This window comes from Oncorhynchus masou, unplaced genomic scaffold (genome assembly GCF_036934945.1).
Source record: "Oncorhynchus masou masou isolate Uvic2021 unplaced genomic scaffold, UVic_Omas_1.1 unplaced_scaffold_768, whole genome shotgun sequence".
NCBI lineage: Eukaryota > Metazoa > Chordata > Actinopteri > Salmoniformes > Salmonidae > Oncorhynchus > Oncorhynchus masou.
This window is the reverse complement of record NW_027014146.1, coordinates 8,317-31,768: the sequence shown is the minus strand read 5'-3', so window position 1 is coordinate 31,768 and position 23,452 is coordinate 8,317. Positions and strand designations below refer to the sequence as shown.

Here is a 23,452-nt window from a genome sequence, read left to right as displayed (position 1 = left end):
TGGTTCTACAGTAGAAGGATGTCCCTGGCTAACAGCATGGTTCTACAGTAGAAGGATGTCCCTGGCTAACAGCATGGTGCTACTGTAGAAGCATGTCCCTGGCTAACAGCATGGTGCTACTGTAGAAGCATGTCCCTGGCTAACAGCATGGTGCTACTGTAGAAGCATGTCCCTGGCTAACAGCATGGTGCTACTGTAGAAGCATGTCCCTGGCTAACAGCATGGTGCTACTGTAGAAGGATGTCCCTGGCTAACAGCATGGTTCTACAGTAGAAGGATGTCCCTGGCTAACAGCATGGTGCTACTGTAGAAGCATGTCCCTGGCTAACAGCATGGTGCTACTGTAGAAGCATGTCCCTGGCAAACAGCGTAGGAGCTTTTCAGTGTTGAGGTTTCAGCGTTTCAACCATAGTGAAGTCTGAAATGTAACATTACTGGCATACAGTATCTTTCACCACCTGTACTGGACAGAAGCATCATCTAAATCACAGTAGGCCTACATTGTTTGTACTTGTTTGTGCAGTCTGCATTTACATATACTGAGTGTACAAAACGTTTGCCCTCAGAACAGCCTCAGTTAATCGGGGCATGGACTCGACAAGGTGTTCCATAGGGATGCCGGTCCATGTTAACTCCAATGCTTCCACACAGTTGTGTCAAGTTGACTGAATGTCCTTTGGGTGGTGGACTATTCTTTAATACACACGGGAAACTGTTTAGTGTGAAAACCCCAGCAGCACAGCAGTCCTGGACACAAACAGGTGCGCCTGGCACCGACTACCATACCCTGTTCAAAGGAACTTTAGGATTTTGCACACATATATAATCCACGTCTCAATTGTCTCAAGGCTTAATATGGAATTGTTTTAAGAGGGGCATACCTAGGACCATTTTACTTTTTGATTTTGAATTTTAAGAACCCTTGAAGTGTAAAAGAAAAATATATATATATATATATACAAAAATGATTTGATAATTTTTTTTATTTAGCCTTATTGCTATTAGCTCACACAAACATATTGAATAACAGATTCACAACATGGAACAACAGATAGTCCCAGTCCCCCCCGTCCCCCAAAGACAATCTAAAGGAAGTTTGTTCGGAAGTGTCTGTCTGATGTCTGAGACATATAAGAACGACCAGGAAAGATTTGTTAGCATTTTTTTTCTTCTCATGTATTTAACTCCTTATTTTTGGCACTAAACAGTATCCATATATATTGTACTTCCTTTCATTTTGTTCAACTGGTACCGGGGGACCTTCAGCATGTGAGGGCGACCTAGAGGAAATACAACCGACATGTACTTCTTCGTGGGAGTCTCACCTTTACACAGAGGGGTCTTTAGTGTGTAGACCGAACTGTTTGGACGCTTCAGACACATGTTGGCAGATCGGCTGTAACAACTTCAGATGAGTCCCACGCTTGTTTGTGAGTCTCATCTTTCCATCGAGGGGGGGTCATCGTTTTTAGGCCAAACCTTTCGGACTTTACAGACTGATTTTCGAGATACCTCGTGGTCTGACAAACATAGCTCTATAGCTCTGTCACCTTTCACCACAGAAGCAGAAGTGAGACATAGGCGGATCCGGTGGACTGAGACACATCAACCCCCCCCCCCCCCCACATATCTCCAGATTAAACTGACCGATTTTGATGGGGATGTTTTTATTATGCTAATTTGATTTCTGTGGGGGGGGGGTCATCATCAACCTTAGGGGTTAACCCGTCTCCTCTTCTTCATCTAATCTGATTGAAGTGGATCAATAAGGCATCATAGTTTTCACCTGGATTCACCTGGTCAAGCAGGTGTTCATAATGTTTTGTACACTCAGTGTATAAGTGAGGTGAAGAGGAAATTGAATTCAGCAACTCTTCAGTTCACTCCTTAAAGCTTCTTAATTCATGCACCTTTCCTTTGCGTTCAAATATCTAATATCAAAAGTCTAATGAATTACTCTTACCTCGAAGAAAGCAATTCTGCTCAGCGCTCTGTCCTTTCTCCCCTGTCCCCTCAATGATCTTCTCAACAGCTCCTCAATGTCTGAATCTGAAACAAGCCTGGCGTCAGCCCCCCGTTCCTCTCCATCTGTGTCTGAACCCGAACAGTCCCTCCAGTCACGCATCTCCTCAAAGTCCCGCAAGAGGATCTGACACTATAACCATCTAGATACATGGACCCATGCTCTCTCCGCAAGAGGTTCTGACACTATAACCATCTAGATACATGGACCCATGCTCTCTCCGCAAGAGGTTCTGACACTATAACCATCTAGATAAATGGACCCACGCTCTCTCCGCAAGAGGTTCTGACACTATAACCATCTAGATAAATGGACCCATGCTCTCTCCGCAAGAGGTTCTGACACTATAACCATCTAGATAAATGGACCCATGCTCTCTCCGCAAGAGGTTCTGACACTATAACCAGATACATGGACCCATGCTCTCCCCGCAAGAGGTTCTGGACTGTACAACCTCAAATGGATCCATGCTCTGATAGAGGTGCTATACACAATCACAGCCACCTTGATACTGACTGAGGCACATTTAAATCAGGTGTCCATCAGAAGTCAGACCAGAGCAACAGATCAGCTGTTTCCTGACCAGGTCTTTGCCAGATTAGCTCCCTATTCCCTTAATAGTACACTACTTTTGACCAGGGACCATGGGGCCTATAGGGTACTAGTCAAAAGTAGTGCACTATATGGTGAATAGGGTGCCATTTGGTGCGTAGATTTCCTCCGGGGACATTATGGAGACTCATTAGTGAGACATCAATCACATCTATTGATTGGCTCAATTTAAAGTGCTGTACTGTACGTTCACAGTCAAAGACTGTTTAATAATTGACCACTAGAGGGCAACACCAGTACATTGTCTACTTGGTGTTCTCAACTGTAGAGCAAGCCTGTTTTAGAATAGCAGAGAAGAAGAAGCAGTTAAAAAAATATATATATATGGCAATGTTGTCTTGTCTTTAGTGATTGAATGCAATCCAACGCTCACCCAAAACACAGTAGGTGTCAGAAATACCATGACTGTACAAGACCTGTATAGGCTGTACAACCAATAGAGAGCTGAGAATAAAACGTGCTTCTTAGACACTGTTGAACTGCCAGATGGTGAAGCATGACTCATCACTCCGGAGAACGTGTTTCCACTGCTCCAGAGTCCAATGGCGGCCATTTTTACACCACACCAGCCGACGCTTCTCATTGCGCATGGTGATCTTAGGCTTGTGTGCAACTGCTCAGCCATGGAAACCCATTTCATGGAGCCCCTGACGAACTGTTCTTGTGCTGACGTTGCTTCCAGAGGCAGTTTGGAACTCGGTAGGGAGTGTTGCAGATGTTGTTTTACCGGCTACAATCTTCAGTCCCGTTCTGTGAGGTTGGGCGGCCTCTACCACTTCACGGCTGAGGAGTTGTTGCCCCTAGATGTTTCCATTTCACAATAACAGCACTTACAAGTTTACCTGGGCAGAAATGTGACAAAAATGACTTGTTGGAAAGGTGGTATCCTATGACGGTACCAGGTTGAAAGTCACTGAGCTCTTCAGTACGAGCCATTCTACCGCCAATGTTTGTCTATGGAGATAGCAAGACTGTGTGATCGATTTTTATACACCTGTCAGCAATGGGTGTGGCTGAAGAAGTCTAATCCACTCATTTGAAGGGGTGTCCACATACTTTTGTATATATATATATATATATATATATACAGTACCAGTCAAAGGTTTGGACACACCTACTCATTCAAGGGCTTTTCTTTATTTTTACTATTTTCTACATTGTAGAATAATAGTGAAGACATCAAAACTATGAAATAACACACTTGGAAATATGTAGTAACCAAGAAATTGTTAAACAAATCAAAATAGATTTTATATTTGAGATTCTTCAAAGTAGCCACCCTTTGCCTTGATGACAGCTTTGCACACGCTTGGCATTCTCTCAACCAGCTTCACCTGGAATGCTTTTCCAACAGTCTTGAAGGGGTTCCCACATATGCTGAGTACTTGTTGGCTGCTTTTCCTTCACTCTGTGGTCCAACTTATCAAAAACCATCTCAATTGGGTTGAGGTCGGGTGATTGTGGAGGCCAGGCCATCTGATGCAGCACTCCATCATTCTCCTTCTTGGTCAAATAGCCCTTACACAGCCTGGAGGTGTGTTGGGTCATTATCCTGTTGAAAAACTAATTATAGTCCCACTATGCGCAAACCAGATGGGATGGCGTATCACTGCAGAATGCTGTGGTAGCCATGCTGGTTAAGTGTGCCTTGAATTCTAAATAAATCACTAACAGTGTCACCACAGTGTTACCAGCAAAGCACCATCACACCTCCTCCTCCATGCTTCACGGTGGGAACCACACACGCAGAGATCATCCATTCACCTACTCTGCGACTCACAAAGCCACGGCAGTTGGAACCAAAAATCTCAAATTTGAACTCATCAGACCAAAGGACAGATTTCCACCGGTCTAATGTCCATTGCTCAAATTTCTCAGCCCAAGCAAGTCTCTTCTTATTATTGGTGTTCTTTAGTAGTGGTTTCTTTGCAGCAATTCAACCATGAAGGCCTGATTCTCCTCTGGACAGTTGATGTTGAAATGTGTCTGTTACTTGAAGTCTGTGAAGCATTTATTTGGGCTGCAATCTGAGGTTCAGTTAACTCACTGGTATGAAGAGATTCGGGAGACAGGCGCAGGAATGTGTAATAGTTTTTTTATTATACCCCGAATTACGGCTTAATTAACACACGCACACGATGATTAAACTTCTTTGGGATCGGTGTCCTGGGACGGTTGAGCTCACGTAGGCTAATGCAATTAGCATGAGGTTGTAAGTAACAAGAACATTTCCCAGGACATAGACATATCTGATATTGGCAGAAAGCTTAAATTCTTGTTCATCTAATTGCACTGTCCAAGTTACAGTAGCTATTACAGTGAAATAATACCATGCTATTGTTTGAGGAGAGTGCACAATTTTGAACATGAAAAGTTATGAATAAACAAATTAGGCACATTTGGGCAGTCTTGATACAAAATTTGGAACAGAAATACAATGATTCATTGGATCAGTCTAAAATGTTGCACATACACTGATACCATCTACTGGTCAAAATTGAAATTGCACCTGGGCTGGAAAAATACATTATGGCCTTTCTCTTGCATATCAAAGATGATTGTACAAAACAAATACAAAAGAACGGTTGTTTTTTTCTTTGTATTATATTTTACCAGATCTAATGTGTTACATTCTCCTACATTCCTTTCACATTTCCATAAAATTCAAAGTGTTGCCTTTCAAATGGTGCCAAGAATATGCATATCCTTGCCTCAGGTCCTGAGCTACAGGCAGTTAGATTTGTGAATGTCATTTCCAATCCAGGTGGGACGCCGGTGGCCCTGGGCGGGGGGGGGGGGATGGGGGGGTGGTACTGTCACGTCTGCGCCCCCTCTCCCCCCTGGCGCTCAAGGGCGCCGGGCTGCCCAGCACTATGTACTCCTGCCACCATCATTACGCACACCTGTTTCCCTCGTCACGCGCATCAGCTCTTCATTGGACTCACCTGGACTCAATCACCTGCTTTCATTACCTTCCCTGTATATGTCTGTTCCCGAGGTTGTTCCCGGCTTCAGCATTATTGTCGTCATGTCGTTTTGTTCCTCCTGTTCTGACGCTGTCCCTGTTCAGTCACTTGTCCGTTCATTAAAATGTTCAACTACCTGCTTCTCATCTCCAGCGTGGGTTCTCACGTCACCTGGTTGTCCAGGTCTTAATTGAAAGGACACAGACACCAGGCCCTCCGTGGAATGAGTTTTGTGCTGTATTTTACAACAGTAATAATTATGCGAGTCACAATGGGAGAGAGTGAGATGGTTGCTGACAGAGTCCCACAGACAGAGTTATAGATGCTATCAGGATAACCGTCTATTCCCTATATAGTGCTCTCTCAGATGGCACCTTATTCCCTATATAATGCTGTCTCAGATGGCACCTTATTCCCTATATAATGCTGTCTCAGATGGCACCCTATTCCCTATATAGTGCACTACTTTTGACCAGAGTTCTAGGGTGACATTTGGGATGAAAGCCATAGAGAGTTCTAGATGCTATGAGGACATTCAGGACACCTGTTACGGGCTCACAGAACAGACTGAATAAAAGCATACTCCTATTGATACTGTTGCTACGGATACAAAAGCTACAGAGGCATGATACCCAAGACCACCCAATCAGAGGCATGTTACCCAAAACCACCCAATCAGGGTTGGGTTCAATTGGAATTGAAGTCAGTCAATTCAGGAAGTGTTTTAAATGTACAATTCCAAAACTTTTACACCTTTTCAGTTTATTGAGATATTATCAAAAGTAGATGGCTTTTTTTTAAATTATTCAATAGTAATTTCAGTTTACTTCCTGAATTGAAAGGCTTGAATTAAAATGGACTAACCCTACACCAAATACCTCATGGTTTCAGACTTACAGGGTCCAGTGTAGAGCAGCTGAGAGTTTGTCATGCTTTTTGGAGGCCAAACTACTATTACAATACATTTGCATTCGACAGGAAGTGTGCTGAGACTTTATCCAGTTTTTCCAGAGTTTGCAGGCCAAAGTCTTCGATACCCTGGCCATCCAGGCAACTATCAATGTTAAGCCTTGCATTAGGAATTTGAAAAGAAAACAAGACACAACAATAGAACTCCAACAATGACTGGCGGAACACCAGAACACCGGAACACCAGGAATGTTAGTCAGTGTTCCAGTGGGTTCCTCTGAGATCCTATCAGTTCTTCCTCCTCAGGAATCGTCCTCTGTCTTGATGATGTGGAACAACGTGATGTTGAACAGAACCTGGTGTCCATTGTTCCAGCCGTACAGAGCCCGGTCCCTGGCGTTGTAACCCAACATGGACATGTGGAAGTACTGGTTATGGAAGGGGATGTCTGTGTACTCATAGCTGGATGTCTTGGTGGAGTATGAGTAGTAAACCTTAGCGCCAGTCAGGTGAGAGTTGGTGATGTAGAGTGTTCCGCAGATCATAAAGGACTCCCCCGCGTTCCGTTTGGAATATTCCGTGTTCCATGTTCCGAGGATTTGTAGTGTCTCCGGGTTGAGCTGGCTGATGACGATGTTTCCTGCGTTCTGATTGGTGGCGTAGACGGCCCACAGACCCAGCTCGTCGGCCATGAGGTCTATGTCGGAGAAGCCTCCCCAGGTGTAAGGGTAGACATTGTGGAACCCGGCGTTCTCCAAGGCTCTCTGGGTTACAACCCGCCCCGTCTCGAAACGGTAACACACCACGATGTTGCTCTGGACCTTGTTGTAGTACAGAGAGCCATTGTGCACCACATGGTTGGTTCCGGCCCACTTGAACGGCAGGTTGTAGGTTCGAGACTCGACCCCGGAAACAAAGTCTGCTATGGACTTGTACTCTTTGACGATCTTGTTGTTGGTGTAGCTATCCATGTACCAGACCTGGGTTAGAACACAATACCATCATTAATAATTTAAAGGTTTAATTTAAAACCTTTTATCTACAGGTAGAAAAACATAGTAGAAGAGGTAGAACGTTGCCACAAACTCTTTGGTGTAAAATGCTTTTTTGTCTGTCTGAAATGCTTTTTTGTCTGTCTGAAATGCTTTTTTGTCTGTCGGAAATGCTTTTTTGGCTCTCTGAAATGCCTTTCCATCACTGGATGCAGCAGTACATTATGATGTAGTTAGACCACTGGTGGCCTCCCCTCCTCTTGGAGAGTCACTGGGTTGTAGATACTTTCGCTCCAGCTCTAGCACACGCGGCTCTAGGTTCTGATGAGCAACTGACTAATAGAATGTCATGTCTATCAGTAGTTCTACAGGAGTAAGATTGTTCACATTTGCTGTCGTCAAATACACATGTACCCTCATCTAACCCTTCATTCCCTCCTCATCCATCCCTCCCTCCCCTTATCCCTCCCTCCCCTCATCCCTCTCTCCAGTCCCTCATCCATCCCTCCCTCCCCTCATCCATCCCTCCCTCCCCTCATCCATCCCTCCCTCCCATCCCTCATCCCTCCCTCCCTCCCTCATCCCTCACTCCCCCTCCCTCTCCTCAACCCCGCCTTCAACCCTCCCCCCACCCACCCCTCCCTCCCCTCATCCCTCATCCCTCACTCCTCCCCCCACTCCTCACCCTATTGTTTGTAGGGGAGGCCTGTGGATCTGTCATCCAGGCTCCAAACCGTGTCCCAGAGGTCTTCACCGTCTCCGGTGCAGCGATCTTCATCAGTTTACCACAGGCTGTTCACGCACACAACACACACCCCACAGTACTCAGATAGATATATCCACCCCTGACTGTGGCTCTTAACAGTTTATTAACTCTCACCAATGGAACAATCACCCGGATCTGTTATTATGTTACTAGGACTGAGTCCCAAATAGCGGCAGGGTAGCCTAGTGGTTAGAGTGTAGAGGCGGCAGGGTAGCCTAGTGGTTAGAGTGTAGAGGCGGCAGGGTAGCCTAGTGGTTAGAGTGTAGAGGCTGCAGGGTAGCCTAGTGGTTAGAGTGTAGAGGCGGCAGGGTGGCCTAGTGGTTAGAGTGTAGAGGCGGCAGGGTAGCCTAGTGGTTAGAGTGTAGAGGCGGCAGGGTAGCCTAGTGGTTAGAGTGTAGAGGCGGCAGGGTAGCCTAGTGGTTAGAGTGTAGAGGCGGCAGGGTAGCTTAGTGGTTAGAGTGTAGAGGCGGCAGGGTGGCCTAGTGGTTAGAGTGTAGAGGCGGCAGGGTAGCCTAGTAGTTAGAGTGTTGGACTAGCAACCGAAAGGTTGCAAGTTCAAAACCCCCGAGCTGACAAGGTATAAATCTGTCGTTCTACCCCTGAACAAGGCAGTTAAACCCACTGTTCCTAGGCCGTCATTGAAAATAAGAATTTGTTCTTAAAACCGACTTGCCAAGTTAAATAATGGATGAAATAAAAATGGCACCCTTTTTTTCTTTCATATTCTCAGAATAAGAGGCTCTGTGATATTGTTTTGCAGAAAAGGTTGGAGGCCAGTTGCGTCCCGACTCGCCTAAGCCTGGGGCAGGAGGAAGGTTTGGTTTAGAAAACATAGGGTAAGGGGAGGAGTCATAAACGCAAGGGGCGATAACCACACATTCCTCACTGGGCTTAAGGATTGGCATCTTTGGCTCGCTTGAAGAACCTGTTACCTGAAGAATCTGAACAAGAAGATAGCTGTAGATTTTTAGCTTATATATATATACATACACACACACGTTGATATTTATTACATTTATATTGTTATTATCAAGTGTTAAAGTAAAGTTCTAGAAGGAATCCTCAAGGCTACCTTATTGATTAGAGTCTTTAAGTAGCCATTAGAGTTTCATCAACAACTGAAGGACTGATCAACCTGAGGGGGGAGACCAAAAAAAAACGCTTAATAGTTGTAGAGGTTTGAGACCGTATCTTCTCGTAAATGCGGTTCTTCTCTTATCTATTGTCATAGATAAAAAAAATTGCATTGGTAGTCTAATGGGGAGTTAGAAAAGGATGCTGGAGGTATCTTTATTGGTGATTTATTGCCTTGTCATACAACCGGTGGGTCTAACTGAATGCTGATTGGTTAAAAGTTGTTCATAATTGCTTTAAAAACTTTTTTTTTTCCCGTTTCTGGGATTTGGAATAAACCTGATTTATTGTTCTGAAACCCCGTGTCATCAAAGAGTCATACATGTACGTGACGTTTTACTCTAGGTTCCTAAATTCATTTGATTGATTGAGGATTTAAACCATCTGGTTAATATATCGATTGGGATCTGGAGTAATGAAATCTGAGACTAGATTATAGTTACTAAGTGTATCGATCACGAGGAGGGGTGATTCTGGGTAGAGCCAAACAGGAAAAAATGTACCCTTATAGTGTCTATGGTGGAAGCTCTGGACTAGACGACAGTGCCGTATGGAACAGGAGTGAGGGGGCATAGACACTAGGCTATAAGCATAACCCACTGAAAAATGCCCTCATCGCGGACGTTGAGATGCAGTCTCTAGCGGATGCAGTCCCTAGCGGATGCAGTCCCTAGCTGATGCAGTCCCTAGCTGATGCAGTCCCTAGCTGATGCAGTCCCGAGCTGATGCAGTCCCGAGCTGATGCAGTCCCTAGCTGATGCAGTCCCTAGCTGATGCAGTCCCGAGCTGATGCAGTCCCGAGCTGATGCAGTCCCGAGCTGATGCAGTCCCGAGCTGATGCAGTCCCTAGCTGATGCAGTCATAGCTGATGCAGTCATAGCTGATGCAGTCCCTAGCTGATGCAGTCATAGCTGATGCAGTCATAGCTGATGCAGTCCCTAGCTGATGCAATCCCTAGCTGATGCAATCCCTAGCTGTAAACTAACCCGGTGGTGTGGTTGTGCGGTATCTATCAGGTCCAGAGAACTAGGAGCGAGGGACAACCGACTGTTGCCGGGCAGGTCCAGAGAACTAGGAGCGAGGGACAACCGACTGTTGCCGGGCAGGTCCAGAGAACTAGGAGCGAGGGACAACCGACTGTTGCCAGGCAGGTCCAGAGAACTAGGAGCGAGGGACAACCGACTGTTGCCGGGCAGGTCCAGAGAACTAGGAGCGAGGGACAACCGACTGTTGCCAGGCAGGTCCAGAGAACTAGGAGCGAGGGACAACCGACTGTTGCCAGGCAGGTCCAGAGAACTAGGAGCGAGGACAACCGACTGTTGCCGGGCAGGTCCAGAGAACTAGGAGCGAGGGACAACCGACTGTTGCCGGGCAGGTCCAGAGAACTAGGAGCGAGGGACAACCGACTGTTGCCAGGCAGGTCCAGAGAACTAGGAGCGAGGGACAACCGACTGTTGCCAGGCAGGTTAGATCCGACGTGGAAGTGGTATTTTATTGTGACACTACATTAGACCAGAGGCTTATGGGCCCACGTTGCTCTGTATAGGGGACTAAGGTGTCATTTGCGATGCATTCTAGGACACACAGTTCCATCTCACTAATGAGTTTATACAATACACTAGAATAGGTCACAAACTTATCAACGATAGTTTCCTTGCTACATTTCCAGTAACAGGTAAGACTCTGCTTAGTTTAGGATGATAAAACTAGAAAACTTTAAATGAAAGGGACAGTCACAGTCCCCAGTGGCCCCACAGACCTCCAAATGTACAGTCGAAAGTTCACGTACACTTAGGATGAAGTCATTAAAACTATTTTTTCAACCACTTCACAAATGTATTGTTAACAAACTATAGTTTTGGCAAGTCGGTTAGGACATCTACTTTGTGCATGATACAAGTAATTATTCCAACAATTGTTTACAGACAGATTATTTCACTTGTAATTCACTGTATCACAATTCCAGTGCGTCAGAAATTGACATACACTAAGTTGACTGTGCCTTTAAACAGCTTGGAAAATTCCAGAAAATTATGTCAGGGCTTTAGAAGCTTCTGATAGGCTAACTGACATCATGGATGTATTTCAAGGCCTACCTGCAAACTCAGTGCCTCTTTGCTTGACATTATGGGAAAATCAAAAGAAATCAGCCAAGACCTCAGAAAAAAATCTGTAGACCTCCACAAGTCTGGTTCATCCTTGGGAGCAATTTCCAAACGCCTGAAGGTACCACGTTCATCTGTACAAACAATAGTACGCAAGTATAAACATCATGGGACCACGCAGCCGTCATACCGCTCAGGCAGGAGATGCGTTCTGTCTCCTAGAGATGAATGTACTTTGGTGCGAAAAGTGCAAAACAATCCCAGAACAACAGCAAAGAACCTTGTGAAGATGCCTTGTGGAAACAGGTACAAAAGTATCTATATCCACAGTAAAATGAGTCCTATATCGACATAACCTGAAAGGCCGCTCAGCAAGGAAGAAGTCACTCCAAAACCGCCATAAAAAAGCCAGACTACGGTTTGCAACTGCACATGGGGACAAAGATCGTACTTTTTGGAGAAATGTCCTCTGGTCTGATGAAAAAAAAATAGAACTGTTTGGCCATAATGACCATCTTTATGTTTGGAGGAAAAGGGGAAACTTGCAAGCTGAAGATCACCATCCCAACCGTGAAGCCCGGGGGTAGCAGCGTCATGTTGTGGGTGTGCTTTGCTGCAGGGGGTCTTGTGCACTTCACAAAATCGATGGCGTCATGAGGAAGGAAAATTATGTGGATGTATTGAAGCAACATCTCAAGACATCAGTCAGGAAGTTTAAGCATGGTCGCAAATGTGTCTTCCAAATTAACAATGATCCCAAGCAAACTTCCAAAGTCAAGGTAAAGTCAAGGTATTGGAGTGGCCATCACAAAGACCTGACCTCAATCCTATAAAGCATCTATGGGCAGAACTGAAAAAGCGTGTGCGAGAAAGGAGGCCTACAAACCTGACTCAGTTACACCAGCTCTGTCAGGAGGAATGGGCCAAAAATCATCCAAGGTTGTGTAAGGCTACCCGAAACGTTTGACCCAAGTTAAACAATTTAAAGGCAATGCTACCAAATACTAATTAAGTGTATGTAATTTCTGACCCACTGGGAATGTGATGAAAGAAATAAAAGCTGAAATAAATCATTCTCTCTACTATTATTCTGACATTTCATATTCTCAAAATAATGTGGTGGTCCTAACTGACCTAAGACAGGGAATGTTTACTAGGATTAAATGTCAGGAAATGTGAAAATGTATTTGGCTAAGGTGTATGTAAACTTCCGACTTCAACTGTATTCTATATTTATTTACAATACATTTAAACCTTACTTTTAAACATATTTTCGTGTACTATGCCTGGGAAGGAAGCATGTATCTTTGTAGTGACTGGGTGTATTGATACACCATATTAATTAATATCTTCACAAGGCTCAAAGGGATATTTTACTCATCTACCAATAGGTGCCCTTCTTTGTGAGGCATTGGAAAGCCTCCCAGGTTTTTGTAGTTGAATCTGTGTTTGAAATTCACTGCTCGACTGAAGGACCTTACAGATAATTGTATGTGTGGGGGTACAGATATCAAAAATCATATTTAAACACTATTATTGCACAGAACGAGTCCATGAAACGTGTGACTTGTTAATGAAATGTTTACTCCTGAACTTATTTAGACTTGACTAAGGGCTTGAATACTTATTGACTTAAGACATTTCAGCTTTTCATTTTAGAATCAATTAGTAAACATTTCAAAAAACATAATTTTACTTTGACATTATGGAGTATTGTGTGTAGGCCAGTAACAAATATATATGTGACGTAGAAGTCCGTCACTGGCCGCGGGCAGCATTTGGTTCTTTAACGCACACACATATTCATCACGCCTCCCTGCGCCATTATAAGATAAGTTAACAATGTGGGTCGACACACAAATTAACTTCTGTCTTGGTGCATGCATTTCACACTTGTCAATGTTCATATTTGAGAGATACAATAATTATTATACTTATCAATGTTGTGGATGAGCGCATTGTTTGTTTGTTCTGTTCCTCTCTCTCCATCTCTGTAGCTTCCGGGTATGCTGGAAAAGGACCCGAGCTAAGGGAATTGGGTTGGCTTTATAGTGCCTGTCCCAAATGGCTCATTAATGCATATGGGCATATTGAAAGATATTGTCAGTAGTGATGTAATGTTGTAAATGTTATGTTGTGATATTGTTTAAAACCGTGTTGCAATGTATATCCTTTAGTATGTTTAGTTCATGGAAAATGTAGGTTTGTATTGTTAATTGATTAATTAATTAGGGTTAATTGTTCTGAGGGGAGGGGCTAGCCCTACAAAAGGAGCCTCTCTTTCAGTTGTGGAGAGGTAGTTTGGATTGAGCTGTGGATGGGGCAGCATTGTTTTTTAAGCTGTCCCATAAGGTAGACGTTGATGGCAGTACTGTTGTTTTTTGTTCTGGAATCACTTGTAAATAAACACCTTTGCACAGAAGAACTTTTGCGGTTCCGCCATCTTTTTATTTTGATAGAGGTTAGGTTATCCAGTTTAGCCTTCTGGCCTACTCTACAGGACAATATATATGTATGTATATGTGTATATATGTATGTGTGTGTATATGTGTATATATATAAATATATATGTGTGTGTGTGTGTGTGTGTATATATAAATCATTGTTAAATTCAGGCTGTAACAACAACATGTGGAAGAGTCAAAGGGTGTGAATACCTTCTCAAGGCCACTGTATGTAGTGTAAATGTCTATGATAAGTCCTGTATATGTCTATAGTATGTAATGGTATATGTCTATGATAAGTCCTGTATATGTCTATGATAAGTCCTGTATATGTCTATGATAAGTCCTGTATATGTCTATGATAAGTCCTGTATATGTCTATGATAAGTCCTGTATATGTCTATGGTATGTAATGGTATATGTCTATGATAAGTCCTGTATATGTCTATGGTATGTGATGGTATATGTCTATGATAAGTCCTGTATATGTCTATGATAAGTCCTGTATATGTCTATGATAAGTCCTGTATATGTCTATGGTATGTGATGGTATATGTCTATGATACGTCCTGTATATGTCTATGATAAGTCCTGTATATGTCTATGATAAGTCCTGTATATGTCTATAGTATGTAATGGTTTATGTCTATGATAAGTCCTGTATATGTCTATGATAAGTCCTGTATATGTCTATGATAAGTCTTGTATATGTCTATGATAAGTCCTGTATATGTCTATGATAAGTCCTGTATATGTCTATAGTATGTCATGCTATATGTCTATGATAAGTCCTGTATATGTCTATGATAAGTCCTGTATATGTCTATTGTATGTAATGGTATATGTCTATGATAAGTCCTGTATATGTCTATGGTATGTGATGGTATATGTCTATGATAAGTCCTGTATATGTCTATGATAAGTCCTGTATATGTCTATGATAAGTCCTGTATATGTCTATGGTATGTGATGGTATATGTCTATGATACGTCCTGTATATGTCTATGATAAGTCCTGTATATGTCTATGATAAGTCCTGTATATGTCTATAGTATGTAATGGTTTATGTCTATGATAAGTCCTGTATATGTCTATGATAAGTCCTGTATATGTCTATGATAAGTCTTGTATATGTCTATGATAAGTCCTGTATATGTCTATGATAAGTCCTGTATATGTCTATAGTATGTCATGCTATATGTCTATGATAAGTCCTGTATATGTCTATGATAAGTCCTGTATATGTCTATTGTATGTAATGGTATATGTCTATGATAAGTCCTGTATATGTCTATGGTATGTGATGGTATATGTCTATGATAAGTCCTGTATATGTCTATGATAAGTCCTGTATATGTCTATGATAAGTCCTGTATATGTCTATAGTATGTCATGCTATATGTCTATGATAAGTCTTGTATATGTCTATGATAAGTCTTGCATATGTCTATGATAAGTCCTGTATATGTCTATGGTATGTAATGGTATATGTCTATGATAAGTCCTGTATATGTCTATGATAAGTCCTGTATATGTCTATAGTATGTAATGGTATATGTCTATGATAAGTCCTGTATATGTCTATGATAAGTCCTGTATATGTCTATGGTATGTGATGGTATATGTCTATGATAAGTCCTGTATATGTCTATGATAAGTCCTGTATATGTCTATGATAAGTCCTGTATATGTCTATGATAAGTCCTGTATATGTCTATAGTATGTAATGGTATATGTCTATGATAAGTCCTGTATATCTCTATGATAAGTCCTGTATATGTCTATAGTATGTAATGGTATATGTCTATGATAAGTCCTGTATATGTCTATGATAAGTCCTGTATATGTCTATTGTATGTAATGGTATATGTCTATGATAAGTCCTGTATATGTCTATAGTATGTCATGCTATATGTCTATGATAAGTCTTGTATATGTCTATGATAAGTCTTGCATTTGTCTATGATAAGTCCTGTATATGTCTATGGTATGTAATGGTATATGTCTATGATAAGTCCTGTATATGTCTATGGTATGTGATGGTATATGTCTATGATAAGTCCTGTATATGTCTATGATAAGTCCTGTATATGTCTATGATAAGTCCTGTATATGTCTATGATAAGTCCTGTATATGTCTATGATAAGTCCTGTATATGTCTATAGTATGTAATGGTATATGTCTATGATAAGTCCTGAATATGTCTATGATAAGTCCTGTATATGTCTATAGTATGTAATGGTATATGTCTATGATAAGTCCTGTATATGTCTATGATAAGTCCTGTATATGTCTATGATAAGTCCTGTATATGTCTATGGTATGTAATGGTATATGTCTATGATAAGTCCTGTATATCTCTATGATAAGTCCTGTATATGTCTATAGTATGTAATGGTATATGTCTATGATAAGTCCTGTATATGTCTATTGTATGTAATGGTATATGTCTATGATAAGTCCTGTATATGTCTATAGTATGTCATGCTATATGTCTATGATAAGTCTTGTATATGTCTATGATAAGTCTTGCATATGTCTATGATAAGTCCTGTATATGTCTATGGTATGTAATGGTATATGTCTATGATAAGTCCTGTATATGTCTATGGTATGTGATGGTATATGTCTATGATAAGTCCTGTATATGTCTATGATAAGTCCTGTATATGTCTATGATAAGTCCTGTATATGTCTATGATAAGTCCTGTATATGTCTATAGTATGTAATGGTATATGTCTATGTTAAGTCCTGTATATGTCTATGATAAGTCCTGTATATGTCTATAGTATGTAGTGGTCTCCGACCACTACCTTGTATCCTTTTCCCTCTCGCTCTCATCCAACACTTCCCACACTGCCCCTACTCGGATGGTATCGCGCCGTCCCAACCTTCGCTCTCTCTCCCCCGCTACTCTCTCCTCTTCCATCCTATCATCTCTTCCCTCTGCTCAAACCTTCTCCAACCTATCTCCTGATTCTGCCTCCTCAACCCTCCTCTCTTCCCTTTCTGCATCCTTTGACTCTCTATGTCCCCTATCCTCCAGGCCGGCTCGGTCCTCCCCTCCCGCTCCGTGGCTCGACGACTCATTGCGAGCTCACAGAACAGTGCTCCGGGCAGCCGAGCGGAAATGGAGGAAAACTCGCCTCCCTGCGGACCTGGCATCCTTTCACTCCCTCCTCTCTACATTTTCCTCCTCTGTCTCTGCTGCTAAAGCCACTTTCTTCCACTCTAAATTCCAAGCATCTGCCTCTAACCCTAGGAAGCTCTTTGCCACCTTCTCCTCCCTCCTGAATCCTCCTCCCCCTCCCCCCCTCCTCCCTCTCTGCAGATGACTTCGTCAACCATTTTGAAAAGAAGGTCGACGACATCCGATCCTCGTTTGCTAAGTCAAACGACACCGCTGGTTCTGATCACACTGCCCTACCCTGTGCTCTGACCTCTTTCTCCCCTCTCTCTCCAGATGAAATCTCGCTTCTTGTGACGGCCGGCCGCCCAACAACCTATCCCCTCCTCTCTTCTCCAGACCATTTCCGGAGACCTTCTCCCTTACCTCACCTCGCTCATCAACTCATCCCTGACCGCTGGCTACGTCCCTTCCGTCTTCAAGAGAGCGAGAGTTGCACCCCTTCTGAAAAAACCTACACTCGATCCCTCCGATGTCAACAACTACAGACCAGTATCCCTTCTTTCTTTTCTCTCCAAAACTCTTGAACGTGCCGTCCTTGGCCAGCTCTCCCGCTATCTCTCTCAGAATGACCTTCTTGATCCAAATCAGTCAGGTTTCAAGACTAGTCATTCAACTGAGACTGCTCTTCTCTGTATCACGGAGGCGCTCCGCACTGCTAAAGCTAACTCTCTCTCCTCTGCTCTCATCCTTCTAGACCTATCGGCTGCCTTCGACACTGTGAACCATCAGATCCTCCTCTCCACCCTCTCCGAGTTGGGCATCTCCGGTGCGGCCCACGCTTGGATTGCGTCCTACCTGACAGGTCGCTCCTACCAGGTGGCATGGCGAGAATCTGTCTCCTCGCCACGCGCTCTCACCACTGGTGTCCCCCAGGGCTCTGTTCTAGGCCCTCTCCTATTCTCGCTATACACCAAGTCACTTGGCTCTGTCATAACCTCACATGGTCTCTCCTATCATTGCTATGCAGACGACACACAATTAATCTTCTCCTTTCCCCTTCTGATGACCAGGTGGCGAATCGCATCTCTGCATGTCTGGCAGACATATCAGTGTGGATGACGGATCACCACCTCAAGCTGAACCTCGGCAAGACGGAGCTGCTCTTCCTCCCGGGAAGGACTGCCCGTTCCATGATCTCGCCATCACGGTTGACAACTCCATTGTGTCCTCCTCCCAGAGCGCTAAGAACCTTGGCGTGATCCTGGACAACACCCTGTCGTTCTCAACTAACATCAAGGCGGTGGCCCGTTCCTGTAGGTTCATGCTCTACAACATCCGCAGAGTACGACCCTGCCTCACACAGGAAGCGGCGCAGGTCCTAATCCAGGCACTTGTCATCTCCCGTCTGGATTACTGCAACTCGCTGTTGGCTGGGCTCCTGCCTGTGCCATTAAACCCCTACAACTCATCCAGAACGCCGCAGCCCGTCTGGTGTTCAACCTTCCCAAGTTCTCTCACGTCACCCCGCTCCTCCGCTCTCTCCACTGGCTTCCAGTTGAAGCTCGCATCCGCTACAAGACCATGGTGCTTGCCTACGGAGCTGTGAGGGGAACGGCACCGCAGTACCTCCAGGCTCTGATCAGGCCCTACACCCAAACAAGGGCACTGCGTTCATCCACCTCTGGCCTGCTCGCCTCCCTACCACTGAGGAAGTACAGTTCCCGCTCAGCCCAGTCAAAACTGTTCGCTGCTCTGGCCCCCCAATGGTGGAACAAACTCCCTCACGACGCCAGGACAGCAGAGTCAATCACCACCTTCCGGAGACACCTGAAACCCCACCTCTTCAAGGAATACCTAGGATAGGATAAAGCAATCCTTCTCACCCCCCCTTAAATGATTTAGATGCACTATTGTAAAGTGGCTGTTCCACTGGTGTCAGAAGGTGAATTCACCAATTTGTAAGTCGCTCTGGATAAGAGCGTCTGCTAAATGACTTAAATGTAAATGTTAAATGTAATGTAAATGGTGTATGTCTATGATAAGTCCTGTATATGTCTATGATAAGTCCTGTATATGTCTATGATAAGTCCTGTATATGTCTATGGTATGTAATGGTATATGTCTATGATAAGTCCTGTATATGTCTATGGTATGTGATGGTATATGTCTATGATAAGTCCTGTATATGTCTATGATAAGTCCTGTATATGTCTATGATAAGTCCTGTATATGTCTATGATAAGTCCTGTATATGTCTATGATAAGTCCTGTATATGTCTATAGTATGTAATGGTATATGTCTATGATAAGTCCTGTATATGTCTATAGTATGTAATGGTATATGTCTATGATAAGTCCTGTATATGTCTATAGTATGTAATGGTATATGTCTATGATAAGTCCTGTATATGTCTATGATAAGTCCTGTATATGTCTATGATAAGTCCTGTATATGTCTATGGTATGTGATGGTATATGTCTATGATATGTAATGGTATATGTCTATGGTATGTAATGGTATATGTATATATTTGTATAATACTGTATATTCCCATGGTATGTAACTGTATATTTGTCTAATACTGTACATTGATATGGTATTTATATTGGTATATTTGTATAATACTGTATATTTGTATAATACTTTATATTTCTATGATATGTAACTGTATATTTGTATAATACTATATATTCATATGGTATGTATATTTGTATAATACTGTATATTTGTATAATACTGTATATTTCTATGATATGTACTGTATATTTGTATAATACTGTATATTTCTATGATATGTACTGTATATATCTATAATACTGTTTATTCCCATGGTATGTAACTGTATATTTGTATAATACTGTATATTCATATGGTATTTATATTGGTATATTTGTATAATACTGTATATGTGTATAATACTTTATATTTATATGATATGTAACTGTATATTTGTATAATACTATATATTCATATGGTATATATATTTGTATAATACTGTATATTTGTATAATACTGTATATTTCTATGGTATGTAACTGTATATTTGTATAATACTGTATATTCATATGGTATGTATATTGGTATATTTGTATAATACTGTATATTTGTATAATACTGTATATTTCTATGATATGTACTGTATATTTGTATAATACTGTATATTCATATGTTATGTATATTGGTTTATTTGTATAATACTGTGTATTTCTATGATATGTACTGTATATATCTATAATACTGTATATTCCCATGGTATGTAACTGTATATTTGTATAATACTGTATATTCATATGGTATTTATATTGGTATATTTGTATAATACTGTATATTTGTATAATACTTTATATTTATATGATATGTAACTGTATATTTGTATAATACTATATATTCATATGGTATGTATATTTGTATAATACTGTATATTTCTATGATATGTACTGCATATTTGTATAATACTGTATATTTCTATGATATGTACTGTATATTTGTATAATACTGTATATTTCTATGATATGTACTGTATATATCTATAATACTGTATATTCCCATGGTATGTAACTTTATATTTGTATAATACTGTATATTCATATGGTATGTATATTGGTATATTTGTATAATACTGTATATTTGTATATTTGTATAATACTGTATATTTCTATGGTATGTAACTGTATATTTGTATAATACTGTATATTTCTATGATATGTACTGTATATATCTATAATACTGTATATTCATATGGTTATGGGTACAAGCGTGCATGTCTGTGTGTAATTCCCTGAGTTTGCTCCTCTCCGGTTCCTGCCTGTGTGTATATACAGTATGTACATAGTACCTCAACTACCACAACCCCATGGACATTGTTCTTGGCCTTGTATACAGCCTCGTTATTTTTTAAAAACATTTTATTGTGTGATTATTTCCTTTTTTTTTTTTAAAATTGAGCAAATGTTTCTTACTTTTTAGCATGGTTGGAAAATGGCTCCCCAGTAAGCGTTTAGCGGTAAAGTAATGTCTACACCTGTTGTAATTTGGCGCATGTGACAAATAACATTTGATTCGATTTGTGTGTGTGTGTGTGCGCGCGAGTGTGCCTAAATGCATCGGTATGTGACTCACTGAGTCTGCTCCTGCAGTAGCGTAGCCTGCCCTCCAGACTCAGAACCCTCTGTTGTAGCTCCTCAGAGTCGTAGGCTCCTATCTCCTCCTGGATGGCTGTGAGCACCATAGACAAGTTCCTGATCTCCTGCTTAAACTGGACGACGAGCTGGGCGTCTGTCTTGTACTGTTCCAACACCGGGATCAGAGGCTGTAGGGCATCCATCTTACCCTTCAACTCCTGGAGGAGAGGGGGATACACCGTTTTTAGTTTGATTCAGTTCAGTTCGATTTGTTTCGAATTTAATGACATTTTTGTTAAAAAGACATTATAATAAGGTCATGTTCTTCCTAAAGATGTTATAGTAAGGTAGCCTGGCGGCAGGTAAGCTCATTGGGACAGTAACCGTGTCACGCCCTGATCTGTTTCCCCTGTCTTTGTGATTGTCTCCACCCCCCTCCAGGTGTTGCCCATCTTCCCCATTATCCCCTGTGTATTTATACCTGTGTTCTCTGTTTGTATGTTGCCAGTTTTTTTTCTTCGTAGAACCTACCAGCGTTTGTTTCCCTGCTCCTGCTTGCCCTGACCCTGAGACTGCCTGTCATTCTGGACCCTTACACCCTGTCTGGATTATTGACCCCTGCCCTGACCCTGACCCTGAGACTGACCCTGAGACTGACCCTGACCCTGAGACTGCCTGTTGTTCTGAACCCTTACACCCGGTCTGGATTATTGACCCTTGCCCTGACCCTGACCCTGAGACTGTCTGTTGTTCTGGACCCTTACACCCTGTCTGGATTATTGACCCCTGCCCTGACCCTGACCCTGACCCTGAGACTGCCTGTCATTCTGGACCCTTACCCCACCTGTCTGGATTATTGACCCCTCCCCTGACCCTGACCATGAGACTGACCCTGACCCTGAGACTGCCTGTTGTTCTGGACCCTTACACCCTGTCTGGATTATTAACACCTGCCCTGACCCTGACGCTGAGACTGCCTGTCGTTCTGGACCATTACACCCTGTCTGGATCATTGACCCCTGCCTGCCCTGACCCTGACCCTGACCCTGAGACTGCCTGTCGTTCTGGACCCTTACACCCTGTCTGGATCATTGACCCCTGCCTGACCTGACCCTGAGACTGCCTGTTGTTCTGGACCCTTACACCCTCCCTGGATCATTGACCCCAGCCCTGACCCTGACCTGTCGTTTGCCTGCCCCTGTTTAAGGAATAAACGTTTGTTTCTTCAACACTGTCTGCATCTGGGTCACACCTTAAACGTGATAAACCTGACTAGGTGAAAATCTGTCGATGTGTCCCCGAGCAAGGCGCTTAACCCTAATAGTTCGTGGTAGTCGTTCTGGATAAGAGTGTCTGCTAAATTCCTATAATGTAATGCTCTGGTTAAAGACGTTATAATAAGGTCATGTTCTGCTTAAAGCGAGGTCAGAACCATATAACAACCAGAAACAAATCTGTATTTTTCACACCTGGAAGTTTCTGTTGACCTGTGTCTTCCCGTCGGCCTCTACCTGTCTGAACTTTGACCTTAGCCCTTTGAACTGGCCCTCCATCCTCATGATGTACTGGAAGTCTCTCTGAGTCCGCAGGTTCAGTACCTCAATGGACTGGGACATGTTCTGGACCTACGGGACAAGAATGGAAGACCATGGTTAGTCGGCACCAAAGGAGAGGAAGAGGAGCATGATTATTCTGCCCCCCCACACCAGATGAAGCACCACTGTTAACGTTTTCCTTTTTCCTTCAAGGGAACAATATTTATAATGAGGGTTACATGGAGAAAATCAGACCTCTCTGAAATAAGAAATGGATGGCCATACCTTCAGCAAAATATATTTTACCTAAACTCTCCTTGAACACTTAAAAACAAACAGTGAGCCCCTCCTATACCCAAAATTTAAAAAAGTAAAACAAACTACATAGAGGATAACATGTCAACCATTTACCCTCACTTCTTGGACAGAACAGAGCCTTAGATATGTCGTTTTAGAAACTGTTGTTCGTCCTGTACTCATTACAAGGCAAAAATGTTTTATAGCGCATAGGGCTGCGGTTCTAAAAGGTTCTGGGTTCGCAGACCACCGTGGACAAAAGTAGGGGTGGAAATATCTACTTTGTAGTAAAAACATTGCATGAATCTATCATCGTATTTGCAGGTCCGAGAAAAAAATTGTATTTTATAATTTCATGCAATTCTACTGGATTTTAGCGGGAATATTGTTTTTATTCCATACAAATTAACGAAAT

At 42.4% G+C, this 23,452-nt stretch overlaps 1 protein-coding gene across 1 annotated transcript; it reads right to left on the bottom strand.

The window, feature by feature from the left end:
* Positions 1–6,812: 6,812 nt before the first annotated feature.
* On the bottom strand, positions 6,813–22,821 carry LOC135537409 (noelin-3-like). Its single transcript, XM_064963579.1, has 4 exons — positions 22,675–22,821; positions 21,204–21,423; positions 8,188–8,294; positions 6,813–7,490 (listed from the first exon to the last, which is right to left on the bottom strand). Exons 1-4 carry the CDS (start codon positions 22,819–22,821, stop codon positions 6,813–6,815), a joined length of 1,152 nt encoding a protein of 383 aa, XP_064819651.1.
* Between the last annotated feature and the right edge of the window lie 631 nt (positions 22,822–23,452).

What these genes read in the sequence shown, in the direction of transcription:
- LOC135537409 (XM_064963579.1), bottom strand. Translation starts at nt 22,821, where the DNA reads ATGTCCCAGTCCATTGAGGTACTGAACCTGCGGACTCAGAGAGACTTC. An exon ending in AGGTCAACAGAAACTTCCAG is followed by an intron (nt 21,424 to 22,674) that starts GTGTGAAAAATA and finishes CCTCTCCTCCAG; the next exon opens with GAGTTGAAGGGTAAGATGGA. An exon ending in CCTCCCCTACAAACAATAGG is followed by an intron (nt 7,491 to 8,187) that starts GTGAGGAGTGGG and finishes GTTCTAACCCAG; the next exon opens with GTCTGGTACATGGATAGCTA.